The sequence below is a fragment of the Anomaloglossus baeobatrachus genome, chromosome 7 (assembly GCF_048569485.1).
Source record: "Anomaloglossus baeobatrachus isolate aAnoBae1 chromosome 7, aAnoBae1.hap1, whole genome shotgun sequence".
In the NCBI taxonomy this organism is placed as follows: domain Eukaryota; kingdom Metazoa; phylum Chordata; class Amphibia; order Anura; family Aromobatidae; genus Anomaloglossus; species Anomaloglossus baeobatrachus.
In genome coordinates, this window is record NC_134359.1 from 55005915 (window position 1) to 55026466 (window position 20552).

The 20552-nt window shown below is 49.4% G+C and overlaps 1 protein-coding gene across 1 annotated transcript in view; it reads right to left on the minus strand.

The window, feature by feature from the left end:
- The window catches only part of LOC142245044 (FAST kinase domain-containing protein 1, mitochondrial-like), a 76750-nt gene that overhangs the window by 24454 nt on the left and 31744 nt on the right, over positions 1–20552 (minus strand). The window contains 2 exon segments of the mRNA XM_075317295.1: positions 52–183; positions 299–409. Coding sequence (XP_075173410.1) covers positions 52–183; positions 299–409 — 243 coding nt within the window.

Sequence of the window (20552 nt, forward strand, 5' to 3'; positions counted from 1 at the left end):
CCGGCCTTCTGGAGAGGTGACATTACACGGCTGCATTTACGGGGATCTCACCTTTGTAGATGTCCTTGTAGTTCTTTCATTAACTTGGTGTTTTGATACGACAGATGGACCAAGGCCTCAGTTATATAGTATAGTTGGATGGGTTTACAGATATCTAGATGCTTCTGTAAGAGGAGGAAAATTCTAAAGAAAGAGAGAAAGGAACAAGATATGAAACGTACATCCCCACCATAACCAGTGCCCGACAACCATTGCTTGGATCTCAATGTGCAACCTACAGTAAAATAAAAAATCCTACTTTTGGATGAGGGCGTTGTTTTTACTCTCCATTTCCACCATTGCTTTCAGGACGTGCAGCAGTCGGCTCAGGTTCATCTCATCAATGAAGGTCAGAAGCTTTTCTTCAAGTCTGGAGGGAAGCAAAGATAATTTTGTACAGACGTTTACATATGTGGGACCTACCATGGGATGACATAGCTCAAAGTATTCCACTGGTGTAGGTTAGTGACACAAATAGACTTTCCCAACTATACTAGATGCACAGGGTATACAGGACTCTGGCATTCTTATTAAAAATAGGGGCAACATCAGACTCTTGCTGTTGGAAATGCGGTGTGGCGGACCCAGATTTGATACATCTCATATGGAATTGCCCACGTCTAAGTCGGTATTGGATGGAAGTAATCGATTTATTAAATTCAATGTCACGCTCGCCGCCGGGTGATGGTACTGCGGTGAGCTAGAAAGTGGACGCACTCGATCACAGGGCGACCCGGGGCCTACCCTTACGTGGGGTAGAGGACCGCGACTGTGGCAGCTGACTCCCAGGACAGGGGCGGACACCAGAGCAGATGGGACAGAGTCTCAAGTGCAAACAGGGACCGCCAGGGTGGCTCAAGGCAAGTAGCATGGGCAGGACGGACAAGCAGAGTCTCAAGAACAAATAGGGCAGGCAGAGTACTAGTACAGGCAGGACAGGGCTGGAACCAGGTGCCAACAGGCGGAACGGGCTGGTAGCCAGGGACAGACAGGACAGGCTGGACCCAGGTGCCAACAGACAAGATGGGCTGGGAACCAGAACAGGACAGGCTGGACCCAGGAGCCAACAGGTTGAACAAGCTGGGAATCAGGTACAGTATTGGACAGGCTGGCCCCAGAAGCCAACAGGCTGAACAGGCTGGGAACCAGGCACAGGACTGGACAGGCGGGGAACCAGGTACAGGACAGCACAGGCTGGACCCAGGAGCCAACAGGCTGAACAAGCTGGGAACCAGGCACAGGACTGGATAGGCTGGACCCAGGAGCCAACAGCCTGGGAACCAGGCACAGGACTGGATAGGCTGGACCCAGGAGCCAACAGGCTGAACAGGCTGGTAACCCGGAACGGGACAGGACTGGCTGGAAACAGGCGCCCAAAAGGGCGAAACGGGCTGGTAGCCAGGTATGGGCAGGAACAGGACTGGATCCCAGGTGCCATCAGGCAGGACAGGCTGGGAGCCAGGTACGGGCCAGAATAGGACCTGACAACTGACTAGACAGTGCAAACTGACTAACAGGAACAATGGTGTTGAACAGGCAACTCCCCTAGTGGGAGTTTACCTTAAATACCCAGTGCCTCTCAGCGATATGCTGAGAAACAGTTCCTGAGAGTGGCGCGCTGGCCCTTTAAGAAAGGAGCAGCGGCGTGTGTGCACTCCTTAGGAGCGCTCCCAGGGATGCTGTGACGCACGCACAGACTCTGGGAGGCAGGGAAGAGAAACCATGTGGAGGAGAGGCAGAGACGCCGGGCAGTGTGGAGGGACCCAGCTACGGCGGTGAGTGACAGCACATCCCTGTATGAGAGCAAGGAGCACAGGGACGCAGCATTACACTCAACTTATGATTGTCAGATTGGTTCGGGACCTCTGACGTGTGTCCTCGGTTACACTTTGGAGATTGCTATTCAGGAAGGCCATAAGTTAGCCATCGCTCATAATTTATATCAAGCGTAGAAACTTGTAGCGTCATATTGGAAAAACACCAAATCTCCTACTATTAGAGAAATGATTAATAGCCTAAAAACACCCTCAGAGTAGAGAAATATGTGTACCAAAAAGGAAACGTCTATATGAAATCTGAGGACCTGTGGGCCCTTTGGCTTGATGCCCTGAATTTAGCACCACTGACCCGAACCTGTACCAGATCTCTGTTAATGAGCTTGACCTGAAGGGCTGAAAAACTGTGGGATAGGAGAGTAACATTTTAGTAGGTGGGCATACCCAATGGGTAGAGATTGATACAGCTGATGGACCTGACCTGGTCCAGATTTTATGCCTCAATTAGGTGGAGCACTTCTAGATCAATGGAGTTTGAAGTTCTGGCAAAGCAGAATATATAAGGAAGTTATTACCTGTATTAGGTTTGGATGGGGGGCAGGGGCGGACATATCATTGGTGCGGCCACACAGGGGCCCAAGAAGTAATGGGCCTATTTCTATCTCCAAACCAGGTGGAATTGTGCATTATGATGAGCTATTGAGCTGCAAAAGGCTTATATACTGTCCCTGCACAGGGACCCTTTCCTGTCCGTGTCCGCCAGTGATGGGGGGATGGGAGTTATCTTGAATTTTGCATTGGTTGTTTTTTGTGTATGCAAAAAATGTTCAATAAAAATGTATCTGGTTTAAAAAAAAAAAAAAGACGTTTAAATACAGAAATTACTTAGAGGAGTTGTCCACTTCTTTCCAAAAGCAACATCGTCAATGTCAATGAGTTTTGCCCTAGCCCATTTTTTCAATCTAGCGGACCAAGAAAATGGGATCCTATCAGGAGATGGATGGATTCAGCGCCTTCAGACAATCGTGGTACAAGCATGTCATAAACCCCCCCCCCAAAAAAAACCCAAACACAGCTCTGCTTCATTGCTAAATTTAAAAACTGATTATGTAAGAATCGCTGCATCCAGTAATCTAAGTGATATATTGGTGGATTAAGGGTCTCTTTGCCTACATTATGCTGCTTTCAGATGAGTTAGCAAAAACCTGCTGACAGATTCCCCTTAAGGGCTGACTCAATACAAAATGTTGGACCTAATTGAAAGCATACCGTATTTCTCATTCTAAGCTATTATGTGTATGTACAAGAGGAAAAAGAGAATTTTGTTTACTTACCGTAAATTCTTTTTCTTATAGTTCCGACATGGGAGACCCAGACCATGGGTGTATAGCTTCTGCCTCCGGAGGACACACAAAGTACTACACTAAAAAGTGTAGCTCCTCCCTCCGAGCATATACACCCCCTGGATAACCAAATCTAGCCAGTTTAGTGCAAAAGCTGAAGGAGGACATCCACCCACAAGTAGAGATAGAGCAAAACCCGGAACAACCGGAACCTCTGTCTACAACAACAGCCGGTGAAAACACACGGAACAAGAACTGCCAACAGGCAACAGGGAGGGTGCTGGGTCTCCCATGTCGGAACTATAAGAAAAAGAATTTACGGTAAGTAAACAAAATTCTCTTTTTCTTCATCGTTCCTTATGGGAGACCCAGACCATGGGACGTCTCAAAGCAGTCCATGGGTGGGAAATAAACAGAAAACTGAGAAGTAGGCAAAACCTAACTTCACAAATGGGCGACAGCCGCCTGAAGGATGCGTCTGCCCAAGCTCGCATCTGCCGAAGCATGAGCATGCACTTGGTAGTGCTTCGAAAAGGTGTGCAGACTAGACCAAGTGGCAGCCTGACAGACCTGCTGAGCCGTAGCCTGGTGCCTGAAAGCCCAAGAGGCACCGACAGCTCTGGTCGAGTGCGCCTTGATCCCCGGCGGGGGAGGCGCCTGAGTACTCTGGTAGGCATCGGATATGGCCGACCTAATCCAACGAGCTAGGGTCGGTTTAGAAGCCGAGAGACCCTTGCGCTGACCTGTGGTCAGCACAAAAAGAGAGGTGCACCGCCTAAGAACAGCGGTGCGTGACACATAGATCCGGAGTGCTCGCACCAGATCTAAAGTATGCAACGCTTTCTCAAAGCGATGCACAGGGGCCGGACAAAAGGAAGGCAATGAAATGTCCTGGTTAAGGTGGAAAGGAGACACCACCTTAGGGAGAAAGTCCGGAGTCGGACGGAGAACCACCTTGTCTTGGTGAAAAACCAAAAAAGGTGACTCCGAAGAGAGCGCAGCCAAATCAGAAACTCTCCTGAGAGAAGTTATGGCCACCAGAAAGACGACTTTCTGTGAAAGTCGAAACAAAGAAACATCCCTAAGAGGCTCAAAGGGGGGTTTCTGTAAGGCCGTGAGGACCAGATTAAGGTCCCAGGGGTCCAAGGGCCGCCGGTAAGGTGGGATGATGTGAGATGCGCCCTGCATGAAGGTGCGCACCTGGGCCAGTCGGGCGATACGCCGCTGGAACAACACTGACAGAGCCGAGACCTGTCCCTTGAGGGAATTGAGGGAGAGTCCTAGCTGCAGACCGGACTGTAGAAAGGACAGGATGGTCGGCAAGGAAAAAGGCCAAGGGACATGCCCGGAAGAACGACACCAGGACAGGAAAATTTTCCAAGTCCTGTGGTAAATCCTGGCCGAGGAAGACTTCCGAGCCTGAGTCATAGTGGAGATGACTTCGGGAGGAATGCCAGAAGCCGTCAGGATCCAGGACTCAAGAGCCACGCCGTCAATCTGAGAGCCGCAGAATTCTGGCGGAAAAACGGACCTTGTGAGAGAAGGTCTGGGCGGTCCGGGAGATGCCACGGCACTTCTACGGACAGACGGAGCAGGTCTGGGTACCAAGCTCGCCTGGGCCAGTCTGGAGCAATGAGTATGACCCGACGGCTCTCCATTCTGATCTTGCGCAGGACTCTGGGCAAGAGAGCTAGAGGGGGAAACACGTAAGACAGACGGAACTGGGACCAATCCTGAACCAGCGCGTCCGCTGCCAAGGCCTGCGGATCGTGGGAGCGAGCCACGTAAAGCGGGACCTTGTTGTTGTGGCGGGATGCCATTAGATCCACTTCCGGAGTGCCCCACTTGCGGCAGATCGACCGGAACACTGCCGGATGCAGAGCCCACTCGCCGCTGTCCACGGTTTGACGGCTGAGATAATCTGCCTCCCAGTTTTCTACGCCTGGGATGTGGACTGCGGATATGGTGGACTTGGAGTCCTCCGTCCACTGAAGGATACGTTGAACCTCCAACATTGTCAGGCGGCTGCGAGTCCCGCCCTGGTGATTGATGTAGGCAACTGCTGTCGTGTTGTCTGACTGGACTCGAATGTGCTTGCCCGCCAACAGGTGGTGAAAGGCTACGAGAGCTAGGAGCACAGCTCTGATTTCCAGCACATTGATCGAGAGGGCTGATTCGGACGGAGTCCAAGTGCCCTGTGCTCGGTGGTGGAGAAATACTGCTCCCCAGCCGGATAGACTGGCATCCGTGGTGAGAATCACCCAGGACGGGATCAGAAAGGAGCGTCCCTGGGACAGAGAGAGGGGCCGAAGCCACCACTGAAGAGAGCTCCTGGTCTGTGGCGACAGAGCCACTAGCCTGTGCAAGGAAGAAGTCCGCTTGTCCCAACAGCAGAGAATGTCCAGCTGCAGAGGACGCAGATGGAACTGGGCAAAGGGAACCGCTTCCATTGACGCCACCATCTGACCCAGCACCTGCATTAGGTGCCTGATGGAATGACGGCGGGGCCTCAACAGAGAGCGCACCGCCAGATGAAGGGACTGCTGTTTGACTAAGGGCAGCTTCACAAGTGCCGGCAGAGTCTCGAATTGCATCCCTAGGTACGTAAGTTTCTGGGTCGGGGTCAGAGTGGACTTGGGCAGATTGACAAGCCACCCGAATTGAACAAGCGTGGCGAGAGTGAGCGAGACACTCCGCTGACAGTCTGCACTGGATGAAGCCCTGACAAGGAGGTCGTCCAGGTAAGGAACCACTGCCAACCCCTGGAGATGCAGAACCGCAACCACTGCTGCCATGACCTTGGTAAATACTCGAGGGGCCGTGGCTAACCCGAAGGGGAGAGCCACGAATTGGAAATGTTCCTCTCCGATTGCAAAACGTAGCCAACGCTGGTGTGAAACTGCAATTGGCACATGCAGATAGGCATCTCTGATGTCGATGGATGCTAGGAAATCTCCTTGGGTCATTGAGGCAATGACTGATCGCAGAGACTCCATGCGAAAATGCCGCACCTGAACATGCTTGTTGAGAAGCTTGAGATCCAGGATGGGCCGGAAGGAACCGTCCTTCTTGGGGACTAGGAAGAGATTTGAGTAAAAACCTCTGAACCGTTCCCTGGCGGGAACCGGTACAATTACTCCGTTGGCCTGTAAGGCTGCCACGGCCTGAGAGAAGGCGGCGGCCTTGGAGCAGGGGGGAGTTGACAGAAAGAATCTGTTTGGCGGGCTGGAAAAGAACTCTATCCTGTAGCCGTGGGAGATGATATCCCGCACCCACTGATCGGAGACGTGTTGAAACCACATGTCGCCAAAGTGGGAGAGCCTGCCACCGACTAAGGACGTTGCTGGCTCGGCCAGATAGTCAAGAGGAGGCTGCCTTGGTGGCAGCAGCTCCTGCGGACCTTTGCGGACGTGGCTTTTTGCGCCAGGTGGGCTTCTGGTCCTTGGCTGAGTTAGTGGACGAGGCCGAGGGCTTAGAGGCCGCCCAGTTAGAGGAATGAAAAGAACGAAACCTCGACTGGTTCCTGCCCTGGACAGGTTTCCTGGGTTTAGTCTGTGGCAAGGAAGTACTCTTCCCGCCAGTAGCCTCCTTAATAATTTCATCCAGTTGTTCACTGAACAGCCTGGACCCGGCAAATGGGAGCCCAGCAAGGTACTTCTTTGAAGAAGCATCTGCCTTCCACTCTCGCAGCCACAAAATCCTGTGGATAGCGAGGGAATTAGCGGAGGCCACCGCAGTGCGGTGAGAAGCCTCCAGCATGGCAGACATGGCGTAGGCTGAAAAGGCTGAAGCCTGGGAAGTTAGGGCAACCAATTCAGGCATAGAGTCCCTAGTGAGGGAATGCATCTCCTCTAGGGAAGCAGAGATGGCTTTGAGAGCCCACACTGCTGCAAAGGATGGGGAGAACGAGGCCCCTGCCGCCTCATAGACAGACTTTGCCAGGAGGTCAACCTGGCGGTCAGTGGGATCCTTAAGGGAGGTGCCATCAGCTACAGATACAACTGTCCGGGCTGAGAGTCTAGACACCGGAGGGTCCACTTTTGGTGAGAGAGCCCACTCCTTGACCACCTCTGGTGGAAAAGGGTAACGGTCATCAGAACCACGCTTTGGGAAGCGTTTGTCGGGACAGGCCCTGGGCTTGGACACAGTGGCTTGAAAACTGGAGTGGTTAAAGAACACACTCCTTGTTCTCTTAGACAAGGTAAACTGGTGCTTTTCTGCCAGAGAGGGTTGCTCCTCTGATACTGGCGGATTGAGGTCCAGTACGGAATTAATGGACGCAATCAAATCACTAACATCCGCATCACCCTCGGTCAGATCAATGGGGCACATGGAGGTAGCGTCCGAGCCCCCAGTAAAAACATCCTCCTCGTCCTGCGAGTCGGCTCGTGAATCGGAGCCGCGGGACGAGGAAGGAGAGGGGTCCCTGCGTCTCCTTTTAGGAGGACGGGGTCTGGGAGCAGATGAAGTATCCTCTGTGAGCTCTGCAGAGCGAGCCGAAGCAGCAGAGGCGCCCTGAGAAGGAGGCTGATGCATGCTCAGCAGAGTCCGGGACAGCTGTCCCATGGAGTCGGCAAAGGACTGGGAGATAGCCTTAGAAAAGGATTCTACCCAAGCCGGGGGTTCAGCCACCGGGGCCGGAGCAGCCGGAGGGACCACTGGGGAGACTCCAGGCTGAGGCACCACCATGTTAGAGCAGGCATCACAATGTGGATATGTGCTCGGTTCAGGCAGTACGAGCTTACATGCAGTGCATATTGAGTACAGCCTTGCAGCCTTGCTCCTAGTGTGAGACATGCTGCTGAGGTGGAGGCTCTGCAGTAAAGAACACACTCCTTCAGAATGACCCCCAGAGAGTGTATAAGAAAGTCCACAACCAGAGGTTGTGGCTTACCGGACCGTTTTGTGTGCCCTCCGGATTCCACAGCTCGGACCCCCAGACAGGTTGCAGAGATGCAGCAGCCAGCGCCGATCAGTGTGTGAATGCTGATAAAATGGCGCCGGAGTGAGGAGGGGGGGCGGAGCCTAGTCCAAGAGCGGGAACCGGAGGGCCAAGGAGATATCTAGGGGAGGGAAACATCTCCTCAGAGAGGAGTGTCCTCCCCTGTGCTGAACGGCCGGTGGGCGGCGCCGCACTGTCCCCCTGCATGACTGACATGCAGGGGCAGAGAAAACGAAAGCAGGCCGCAGCCGAAGCCGGGGCCTAAATTTTACCATGCGGCCGACGAGCAGGCACCCTCGGCGCGGTTCTCAGGTGAAAACCAGAGAACCGGCCGGAAATCACAGCAAAGTTATATAACACACTCTCCCCACAATAAATGTACAAGGGACCCCTCAATAACGTCTCAATACTTAGCTTATGAGACGCAGGGCCAGGTCCCTGAGGGAAGAGTGCTCCGTCCGGCAGGGTCCTGAAAGGGCTGCGGATGGAGACCGGTCTCCTGCAAAGCAGTGAGAACCGTGCTGGCTCCCACTTCATGCCAGAGCCCGAGGGATGGTGAAGGAGCGCGGCATGAAAAGGCTCCAGCCTTGAAATCAACCTTAACAACACCGCCGACACAGTGGGGTGAGAAGGGACATGCCGGGGGTCCAGCTTGGACCCGCTTTTCTTCCAACTCTTTAAAATCAAAAATCATATGAGATGCATGTGTGCCTCCTGAACACAAAGCATTGAACTGGCTAGATTTGGTTATCCAGGGGGTGTATATGCTCGGAGGGAGGAGCTACACTTTTTAGTGTAGTACTTTGTGTGTCCTCCGGAGGCAGAAGCTATACACCCATGGTCTGGGTCTCCCATAAGGAACGATGAAGAAAAATATATATAACCATTATATGACTTATATGCTGTATTTTTGACTAGTTTTTGTAGTCTTGGTCTATTGTTTGGTTGTCTCTGAGCTAGTGGGAACAAACTAGGATGCCATCAGTACACAGCATACACAGATATGAGGGACAATATGAAATAAAAAGGTGACCAGCACATCCAAACAGATGCCTGCCTGCAGAGAAAATTGTAGGCATTAAGCCAAGATAGAGGCATATTAGGATAGGGACCCAACAAAGAGATACGCCTAGTTGCTGGCTGTTGGGCTCCCATTAACTAGCCATTTTATGTGTTAAGTATCTCATTTTTAAAACTTATTTTCAATAGCAGTAATCCAATTCCAAAATTCCTATATTCAATGTTTGCATACCTTAGTGTTTCAGAGGGCAGCTGTATATTTTTTTTTAATTTGACGGGTTTCTGCTCTCCTGTCTCCATGTAGCTCATGTCCAGGTACAGCCGATGGAGCACAAAGAGCATTATAGTGTAGTACTGGGCAACCTAGTGAGTCAGGGCTTGTAAGTAGTGATGAGTGAGCACTACCACGCTCAGTACTCATAATGAGCAATTTTTTGCTCGGAAGGGCTCGACTAGTGTGCCAAATATAATGGCAGTCTATTGGGAACTGGAGCATTTTTCTGGAAAATCTTGATTGACTTCTATTATACTCAGTACACGAGTCGAGCCCGTCCAGTCGTCAAACTGCTCATTACAAGTACCGAGCACCTGAGCATAGTAGTCCCCCCTCATCACTAGCTATGAGTAATGAGCACCCGAGCATGGTAGTCTTCGCTCATCACTAGTTACAAGTATTGAGCATGGTAGTGCACGCTCATCACTAGTTGCAAGTACTGAGCACCTGAGCATGGTAGTGCTCACTCATCACTGGATACAAGCACCGAGCATCCGAGCATGGTAGTGACCACTCATCACTAGTTACGAGTACAGAGCACCGGAGCATAGTAGTGACCACTCATCACTAGTTACGAGTACAGAGCACCGGAGCATGGTAGTACCCGCTCATCATTAGTTACGAGGACCAAGAACCTGAGGATGGTAGTGCTCGCTCATCAGTAGTTACTAGTACTGAGCCCTCGCGCATGGTAGTGACCGCTCATCACTAGCTACGAGTACCGAGCACCGGCGCATGGTAGTGCCTGCTCATCACTGCTTGTAAGCAGTGGCGTAACTAGAGTTTGATGGGCCCCGGGGCAAAGTTTGGACTTGGGCCCCCTCAAGCCATGTACACCGACACTTGGGGTACGGGATAATGACACTGACACTCGGGGTACGGGATAATGACACTGACACTTGGCTCTTACCATCAGCACCCAGGTTTCCCATGATCTGAAATCACTCTATGTTCTGATACCCATCTCATCCTAGACACCCAACGTCCCCATGCTCTGCTATACATCTTTCCCTCAGAACCCAGCTTTCCCATATCAGAGCATGAGAAAGCTGGGTGCTGAGAGAAGATGTATAGCAGAAAATGGGAAAGCTGGGTGCTGAGGGAAAGAACCTTTTTCCCTCAGCACAAAACGTTCCCATCCCATGTTTGTATCTTCCATATAGTATAACGGGTCCCACATAACCCTTCATATATTAGAATGCACCCACATAATCCTCCATGTATTACAATTCATTTTCCATAGTTCTCCATGTATTATAACTCACCCCATAGTTCTCCATATATTATAGTGCAGCCCATAGTACTCCATATATTATACTGCACCACATAGTCCTCCATATATTATAATGCACCCCCATAGTCCTCCATGTATTATAATGCATTTCCATCAGTCATCCATGTATAAAGTAGCCCTCATAGCCCTCCAATTATTTTAATGCATTTCCCATAGTTCCATGTATTATAATTCACCCCATAGTTCTCCATATATTATAATGCACCCCCATAATGCTCCATGTTTTATAATGCAACCCCACAGTCCATGTATAAGGTAGCCCCCATTGTCCTCCATATATTATAATGTAGCCCCCATAGTCCTATATGTATTATAATGCAGCCCCATAAACCTTCATATTGTATTATGCGGCCCCATACTCCTCCATGCATAATGCACCCCTAGTCTATGTATAAGGTGCCCTTCATGTTCTATAATGCATCCCCATAGACCTCCATGTATAATGCAGCCCCCTAGGCCTTCATGTGGAGTGATGTCACTGTGCAGGCACAAGGGGAGAATGATGGAGCGGGACGCTCCATGCTTCATCATTGCTGTGCGCGATGACTGGCGAGGCGGGCCCGGTGCCGCTGCCGCCTACACCAGGCTCCCCTGACTCGCGTAGTCTGCCACAGAACAGCGCAGCTCCTATCTCACAGAGAGGAGCCGGCTGCTGATCTGCTGGGTGGGCCCCTAACCTGCCGGGCCTGGTCCAACCTCTGCGACCATGATCGTTACGCCCCTGACGCTGAGTGTATGTAGGTATGTGTGTATGTGTGTGTTATGTCCGCTAAAAGAATCCTCATCGTCGCATTTACAATCACAAAATTTGCACAGCCTTCTCAAGTGACTCAGGGAACGTCAGACTATATTTTAAGAGGAAGATTTAACCCTGCGCTTTACAGTTATTCACCAAAAAAAAACTGGTTACATTAAAGTCAATGGCGCTGGGAGCTACAGCTTATTAATAGGAGCTGTGATTGGTTGCTATAGGCAATAAAGGACATCTTAGTAGAACAAGCTTATGTGTGAGGTAATATGATATCGGTGCAGAGACAGATAGAGGATGAGACATACAGAAAGAGACAGAGTCAGATACGGAAAGAGAGAGACAGACAGGGAAAGACAGGGAAAGAGCCAGACAGGGAAAGGGACAGACAGGGAAAGAGATAGACAGGGAGAGAGACAGACAGGGAAAGGGATAGACAGGGAAAGGGATAGACAGGGAAAGGGACAGACAGGGAAAGGGACAGACAGGTAAAAGGGACAGACAGGGAAAGGGACAGACAGGTAAAGGGACAGACAGGGAAAGGGACAGACAGGGAAAGGGACAGACAGGGAAAGAGACAGACAAACCAGGAAAGAGACAAACAAGAAAAGAGCCAGACAGGGAAAGAGACAGACATGGAAATAGATAGACACAGACAGACAGAGAGACAGACAGAGACAAACAGGGAAGGAGACCCACAGAGACAAACAGGGAAAGAGACAGACATGGAAAGAGACAGACAGGGAAAGAGATAGACAGGGAAAGAGACAGACATGGAAAGAAATAGACAACCAACCATGGATTATGTTTTGGATTTTATGTCTTGATGTTAAAAGTTTTTTTATGAAATTTTTGATAAATAATGGATGAGTTTTTAATAAGTCGCCGATTGACAGATATTCTTATTCCTTTGTGCTCCTGCTGACACCCAGTTTCCGCTGCAATGGACATCTTCTCCCGCTGGTGAGCTGACCCCTTTCCTCTTAGTGCTGCTGTATGTGCCCCTGTTACTGCACCAGCTGTGTGGCACAAAAACTGTGCTCCTCTTACTGCCCCACATAGTAATGTCAGCACTGTGCCCCTTACATGGTAAAAAATATTAATGGTGGAAAATATTAATGCCCTGTGTAAGTGCCCTAGAAAAGTGTCCACATTTTGCACCTAGAAAGTAATAATGCCCCCTGTGTGCTCCTTTGACGGTCACAATACCCTGAGTGTCCCTATAACAATATTGATTAAGTGCTTTCTTAACATTTAATAATGTCTCCCCATGTACCCCTCCCCTATACACAGTATGATGGGTCCACAGCTTCCCCAAAAACAACAGTCCACACACACTGAATAACAAAACAAATAAAAAAAAAAGCAGGCGTCTGACACATTGGCCAGAGGCTTATGTCCAGATGAACAATGCGATCAGCAGTCCGAAATCAGACATGTCCAATCGACATCACCCTTGGCCATCAGTCGGCCAGCGGACCGTGCACATTAGACTGTCGGTTGAACCTATAGAAATCAGCGGAATCACCCGCCATTAGTTTAATGTGTATGGGTTTTCAGGGTTCCTTTTACGCTGTCCAACTGGCAACACTAAAGCGGGCTTTACACGCTGCAATCTCGCTAGTGAGATCGCAAGCGATTGTACTCGCCCCCGTCGGTTGTGCGACATGGGCAAATCGCTGCCAGTCGCGCACAACCTCGCTTACCCCTGTCACACGGACTTACCTGTCCTGCGACATCGCTCTGGCCGGCGATCCGCCTCCTTTCTAAGGGGGCGGGTCGTGCGGCGTCACAGCGACGTCACACGGCAGCCGTCCAATAGAAGCATAGGGGTGGAGATGAGCGGGACGTAAACATCCCGCCCACCTCCTTCCTTCCGCATAGCCGGTGGAGGCAGGTAAGGAGATGTTCCTCGCTCCTGCGGTGTCACACACAGCGATTTGTGCTGCCGCAGGAACGAGGAACAATATCGCTAATTAGAAGTAAACGATTTTTTGTTTTAGGACGACCTCTCCGCGGCAAACGATTTTTGCCGCTTTTGTGATCGTTTTAGGTCGCACATAACTGTTACACGCTATGATATCGTTAATGTGCGTCACTACCGACGTGACCCCGACGATAATTCATTAACGATATCGTAGCGTGTAAAGCCCGCTTAAGGGTCTGTCCACACGTTGCGTTTTTTCTTGTGTTTTGGCTGCTTTTTAAACTGCACTGTGTCATTGACAAACTGCCTACTTTTGTTTCCCCAGCAAAGTCTATGAGAAATCACAATTTCCATCCGCACGTTTTGTTAGACAAATATTTGTTAAAATCTTTGACAAACAAAAGCAGCATGTTCATTTTTTTTGCGTTTTGGTCACGTTTTCTCACCCACTGAAATAAATGAGGTGTGTCAAAACACAACCGAAATGTTAGCTGTGCGGTTTGGTTGCGTTTTTTGTCACTAAAAACGCAGGTCACCAACTTTTCTCCATTCTCTCTCCCTCTCTCTCCGTCTCTCTCCGCTTCATACTCCCCGATCACCGGCGCAGCGCGACTGTCACTCTGCTCCCGTGGCCTCCTCTGCTTCTGAAAGTGCCGGCCGCTCATTAGGCTCATTTCATATTCACTGCTCCTCCCACACACCGGCGCCTATGATTGGTTGCAGTCAGACGCACCCCCACACTGAGTGACAGCTGTCTGACTGGAACCAATCACAGATGCCGGTGGGTGGATCTATATCGTACAATAAAATAAATAAAGAAGTAAATAAATAATAATAAATAAATAATAAATAAAACATAAATATATTTTTTTTTAATTAATACATAAATAAATAATTTAAAAAAAAACGGCGTGCAGTCTCCCTCAATTTGATACCCAGCAAAGATAAAGCCTCACAGCTGGGGCTGGTATTCTCAGGCTGATGAAACCCATGTTATTGAGAGACCCGCAGCCTAAAAATATCAGCCAGCAGCCGAATGGAATTGCCACATCCATTGGATGTGACAGTCCCGGGACTTCACCCAGCTCATCCCAATTGCCCTGATGCGGTGGCAATCGGGGTAATAAAGAGTTAATGGCAGCCCATAGCAGCCACTAAGTCCTACATTAGTCATGGCAGGCATTAACGATCCGACATGTCTTATTTTGGACTGCTGTTTCTTTTGTTCCCAGTGAGATAAGCCAACACCAAAGTTGTTCGAAAGTAGCAGAGGTGCATGTTACCAGGCACCGTAGCAGAGAGGTGAGGAGCAAGCTGCCAGGCGCAGTATCAGAGGGGCATGTTGCCAGGCCTAGTAGCAGAGAGGCAAGGAGCGTGCTGCCAAGCAAAAGTAACATCGGGTGAAGAGTGCACCACAGCAGAGGGGCGTGTTGCCAGGGGTGAGGAGCGCCAGGCACCACAGCAGGGGGAGCGCTGCAGCTGATGGGAGACACTGCCAAGCGCTAGCAGTCGGGTGTGCTGCCAGGTGCCAAAGCAGAGGGGTGCGCTGTCAGGCACCGCAGCAGTGGGGCACACTGCCAAACACAGGAGCAGTGGGGTGAGGGGCAAGCCGCCAGGCGCAGTAGGAGATGGGCAAGGGGGACTCTGCCTGGTGCACTAGTAAAGAGGCGTGCTGCCAAGTGCATATAGCAAGGGGGGAAAGGGGCCCAATGTCAGGCACAGTAGCAGAGGGGCAAGTGGAATAATGCCAGGTGCAGTTGCAGAGGGGCGAGGAGCAGAATGACACATTGCCAGGCACAGTTGCTGAGCGGCGTACTGCCAGGCGAAAGAAGCAAAGGGGCACAAGGCTAGATACAGTTGCAGAGGGCGGTGGGCACAATGCCAGGTACAGTAGCAGAGGGGTACATTGCCAGGCACAGTTGCAGAGGGATGAGGGGACACATTGCCAGAGACAGTTGCAGGCGGGCGAGGCACTGCCGGCCGCAGCAGCGGGTGGGGAGGGGTTTGCTGACCAGGAGGTGTCCCAGGCAGTCGCTATACCAAGTGTGCACTTCTATGTTTCCTATGGGCACAGGTTGGAACTACAACTTCCAGACTGCTGTGATTTCATCGCTGTGCGTCCTGTCCGGTCCACCAATGTGTTGTCTGCACTGGGAACAGCTGCTGACTGATCACAACTCTCTGGTATGAGCCACTCACCTGCTCATTGGGTCCAGAGGCCATTCTGTGTTTATCAGCAGATCATAGAGAAGGTTTTCCTCACTTTTCCCACTAACTGTCATGTCTATATGCTCCGCCATCTTTACTACTGAAAAGTGAACTAACAGCGCAGGAGCTCGGTCGTGGCTACAGAGATGATGATGTCGCAGGAGCGGGCGGAGCCTCCTGTATCACAGCGCCAGGCTCAACTGTTCTGAAGAGGAACTGATAGCGGCGCTGTCCTGCACAAGGGGGGGGATTGAGCAACGGAGCCATGTGCTAGAGGAGGGGGCTGTATATAGATAAGAAGAGCCATGTACTAGAGGAGACGGCTGTATATAGATGAGAGGAGCCATGTACTAGAGGAGACGGCTGTATATAGATGAGAGGAGCCATGTACTAGAGGAGACGGCTGTATATAGATGAGAGGAGCCATGTACTAGAGGAGGGGGCTGTATATAGATGAGAGGAGCCATGTACTAGAGGAGGGGGCTGTATATAGATGAGAGGAGACATGTACTACAGGATGAGGCTGTATATAGATGAGATGAGCCATGTACTAGAGGAGGCTGTATATAGATGAGAGGAGCCATGTACTAGAGGAGGGGGCTGTACATAGATGAGAGGAGACATGTACTGCAGGATGAGGCTGTATATAGATGAGAGGAGCCATGTACTAGAGGAGGCTGTATATAGATGAGAGGAGCCATGTATTGCAGGATGAGGCTTTATATAGATGAGAGGAGCCATGTATTAGAGGAGGAGGCTGTATATAGATGAGAGGAGCCATGTACTAGAGGAGGAGGCTGTATAGAGATGAGAGAAGCCATGTACTGCAGGATGGGGCTGTATATAGATGAGAGGAGCCATGTACTAGAGGAGGAGGCTGTATATAGATGAGAGGAGCCATGTATTAGAGGAGGAGGCTGTATAGAGATGAGAGGAGCCATGTACTGCAGGATGGGGCTGACAGGAGTGATGTACTGTAGTAAGTGGCTGTATATAACGGGATAAGAGAGGAGATGTACTGTGCAAAGCATGACCGCAGGACCAAAGTCACCAAAAGGAGACTTGTTGTGAGACTCTACACCCATGATACACTTTATTGGATTGTACCATTCATATATTTTATGTTTTTCATACAAGGCTGTATAACACAAGACGCGGCCCCCATTACATCTCCAGGGGTCTCTCCTGCATTTCTAAAAAGTCAGAGTTTTTATTTATGTTAACATCTGTCACTGAATTTTCCCAGAATCCTTAGTGGCTGATCCTCCGGCTCTAGAGCTGTGAATTCAGGGAACCATTGATCGCACATTTGCTTTTTATAGCACTAAGTCTCTGCTTTGTAACTAGACAAGAAAACTGAACTCGACATCTGTGCACCGCAGTCATGAATGGTTCAGATGATGAAGGCCGGGCCCTGAATGGAATGTTCATGTCTGTTCTCATTGTGGTGACATCAAAGGTTTATGGCATCATGAAATATGCAAATTCCAACCAACTTCATAGAGTATGCAAATTGTATCTGACCACATCCGATGACTAATAAAGGTGCCCCGCCCATTTGCCTATGTCATCACTTTGTGATGTCACAATGATCAAAGGCTCTAAACAAACCGCTCCTGGGAGCTTTACAGCCATTTCTCACTTTTTTTACTATAGAGGCAGGACGATAGCGGCGAACCATGGCAGCCAGAAAGACGTAAGTGGAGCTCTGGGAATATAAACCTGGAGCCCTGCATCAATATTACTTTCTTATATAGGACAAAGGACAAGAATGAGCCTTTGGATTATAAACCGTGGAGCCTTTGGATTATAAACCGTGGAGCCTTTGGATTATAAACCGTGGAGCCCTGCACCCTTATTGCCTTTTTGGAGAGAAACAGGATAAGAACGCTACATTTTCATCAGAATGAAAAAAGAGCCGATGAAGGATGACCCAGGAGCATGATGTGAACCTGGTGACGTATACCGCTCCCCTGCTCTGTATCTGCTAATGTCATGTAACCCTTTGGTGGCGTTTAATCAAGGCTGGTGTTTTTCTACACCAACCTTCATGAAGCGCCCGTTGGAGTAAGATGCACCAAATTCATTTCCTCTTAATGAGTTTGACTCATCTTTTAAAGGGAATCTGTCGGGAGGTTGTTGCCACCTAATCTGCATAACGTAGGGGCAGAGACCCTGATTCCAGTGATGTGTCAATTACTGGGTTACTTAGTGTAGTTTTCATAAAATCACTGTGTAATCAGCAGGAGATTATCATTAGAGGACTACTTGGCGTGCTACCAGGTAGTCCAGCATATTCATGAGCTCTGTATAACTGCTAGATCTGCAGCAGAGAAAACATTGATTTTATCAAAATGACAGCAAACAGTTTAGTAAGTGACACATCGCTGGAATCAGGGTCTCTTGTGACTTCTCCCTGTATCTTCAGCTCCTTGGGAGACTCATGTACAGGCTGCAGTGTAAAATATGCAAAACAATTAGCGGTTTTTTTTATGAGCTTTCTGGTTATAAGTCTTGTGAAAAATCTATGTGTAAATATTTTTTCTTCAGAATTTTAATTCAGGTTTTATAAAGGGCTTTTCCAGGCTTGAGGTAACAGTCTGCAGTTCCTCTAGGTGTCAGCACCTGAACGCATGTATGAAAGTCACATACTAGTGGTCACATGACTGCCCGCTACCGGCACAGGCGAATCCTCACAGCGCACAGTGCAGCTCCTGTTAGGATTCAAAAGTCTGTCGTTAACCTGAAGCCTGGACATCCCCTTTAAGACAAAAATTACATTTTATTATATATTAAATATATTAAAATGATTGTCCACGATGGGAAATCCCTTTTAAAGTAAATAGTTCCCCTTGTAAAATTTCTGGTGCACACTGCTTGAGGAGTGAACTCTTAAGGGTACTTTACACGCTGCGATATCGGTACCGATATCGCTAGCGAGCGTACCCGCCCCCGTCGATTGTGCGACACGGGCAAATCGCTGCCCGTGGCGCACAACATCACTCACACATACTTACCTGCCTAGCGACGTCGCTGTGACCGGCAAACCGCCTCCTTTCTAAGGTGGTGGTTCGTTCGGCGTCATAGCGACGTCATTAAGTGGATGCCCAATAGCAGAGGAGGGGCAGAGATGAGCGGGCCAAACATCCCGCCCACCTCCTTCCTTCCTCATTGCCGGTGGAGGCAGGTACGGTGAGTTTCCTCGTTCCTGCGGTGTCACACATAGCGATGTGTGCTGCCGCAGGAACGACAAACAATCTCGCTACTCACCTGTCAACGATTTTTGGTGTTGGAGCGACCTCTCCAATACCAATGATTTTTACCTCTTTTGCGATCGTTTTAGGTCGCTCAGAGTTGTTACACGCTGCGATGTCGCTAACAACGCCGGATGTGCGTCACAAACACCGTGACCCCGACGATATATCGTTAGCGATGTCGCAGCGTGTAAAGTGCCGCTTTAGGCTGCGTGCCCACGATCAGTGTTTGCAGTGTTCTGAATGTAGCCTGCTCCAAAATGCTGCGTTGTACAGAACAAGCACAGTGGATGGGATTTCTAGAAATCCCGTGCCTACTGTGCGTCCCGCAGTAAAAACTGACCTATAGTGCGGCTTTCCTGAGCCGCAGCATATCAGTTGTTTACTGCGGAGTAGCAAGTGTCCTCCATAGGGAGAATACAAGCGAAAGACCGCAGTGCCCTGAACCCTGATTGTGGGCACGGGCCGCTGCGGTCTCCTGCGTTCTCCTGCGGAGGAGAATTTCTGCCCCGCAGGTCAGGACCCGCTGAGTCCAGGACAACAGCGGGTCCTGATCAGGGGCACGTACTCTTATGTTATTACAGTACCACAGGTGTATATATTATATAACCTGCAGACTACTAATGGGTGATGTCACCTATGTAAACCAAGAAAACATAATACTAATTAAGAAACCCAAAAAAAGATGAGTTTTTATATACGGTATTTTATTCCGGTACCTTGTTGGATTTTGTCTTCTGTACTTTATTGGATTTTGTCTCCTGGTAATTTTTTATCATTTCCATTTGTCCGTCTTTTAAAATTGTAAAACTAAAAACACCATAAAATATCTGTTTTATGTTACAATGAGGCTCCTTGAATGGAAACTTGAGTGAATGTATACGGATTACCTATAAAATCCTGAATGTGTATAAGGGAGTCCAACTAGGTGTGGTCAACAGTCATTGGTGGACTGAAGACAAATGATAGGGTATTATACACTGCACCCCAGGTACATGACCCCTGATACCCTATAGATAATATTTCTTGTTGTCTTATATACCTATATAGGTATTGTTATATGTGAATTTCTACTAATAACACTGAGTGACTGAAACCTCCACGTTTCAAAAGTGGACGCGGGGTCACAACTGCGGTGGTCGAGTGGGACCTGGACGCACTGTCACACCTGCGGCGGTCGAGTGGGACCTTGTCACGATCACTGTGGAGTTAGTAGAGTCCGCGCCGGTGGTGCTCTGAATACCTGATTTTAAGAACGGGAACGTCTCTGGATATAAGGAGGCGGTGTCGTTGGACTTTATCTCAGCACTTCAGGTCTAGGAGTGCGAGGGAACTTTTATCTCATCTTGTCTTGTATATTGTCCTTGTCTGTTGTTGGAGACATTGTCTTAAGTACTGAAGGGAATTACCCTTGAGTGCTATTATCAACAGATATGTTATATCTTATACTAAATTGCAAGGTACCGGATTAAAATATTTCATAAGTTCTAATATTATATTGGCTAAATGTCGGCATGTCAGTTATAATATATTGTGTTATGACTGGAGATGAGCGAACCCCAAATGTAAAGTTTGGGGTTCACACCAGACACTGGGTGTTCAGTGCTCGAAGTCCAACACAGACTTTTAAAAAGAGCCTGTGTCAGAGTTTGAATGCTAATAAAGTTTGTTGAAAGGCTGCAGTGTAACCAATTAACAAACTTTATTGCATGGGGAACATGCCTGTAT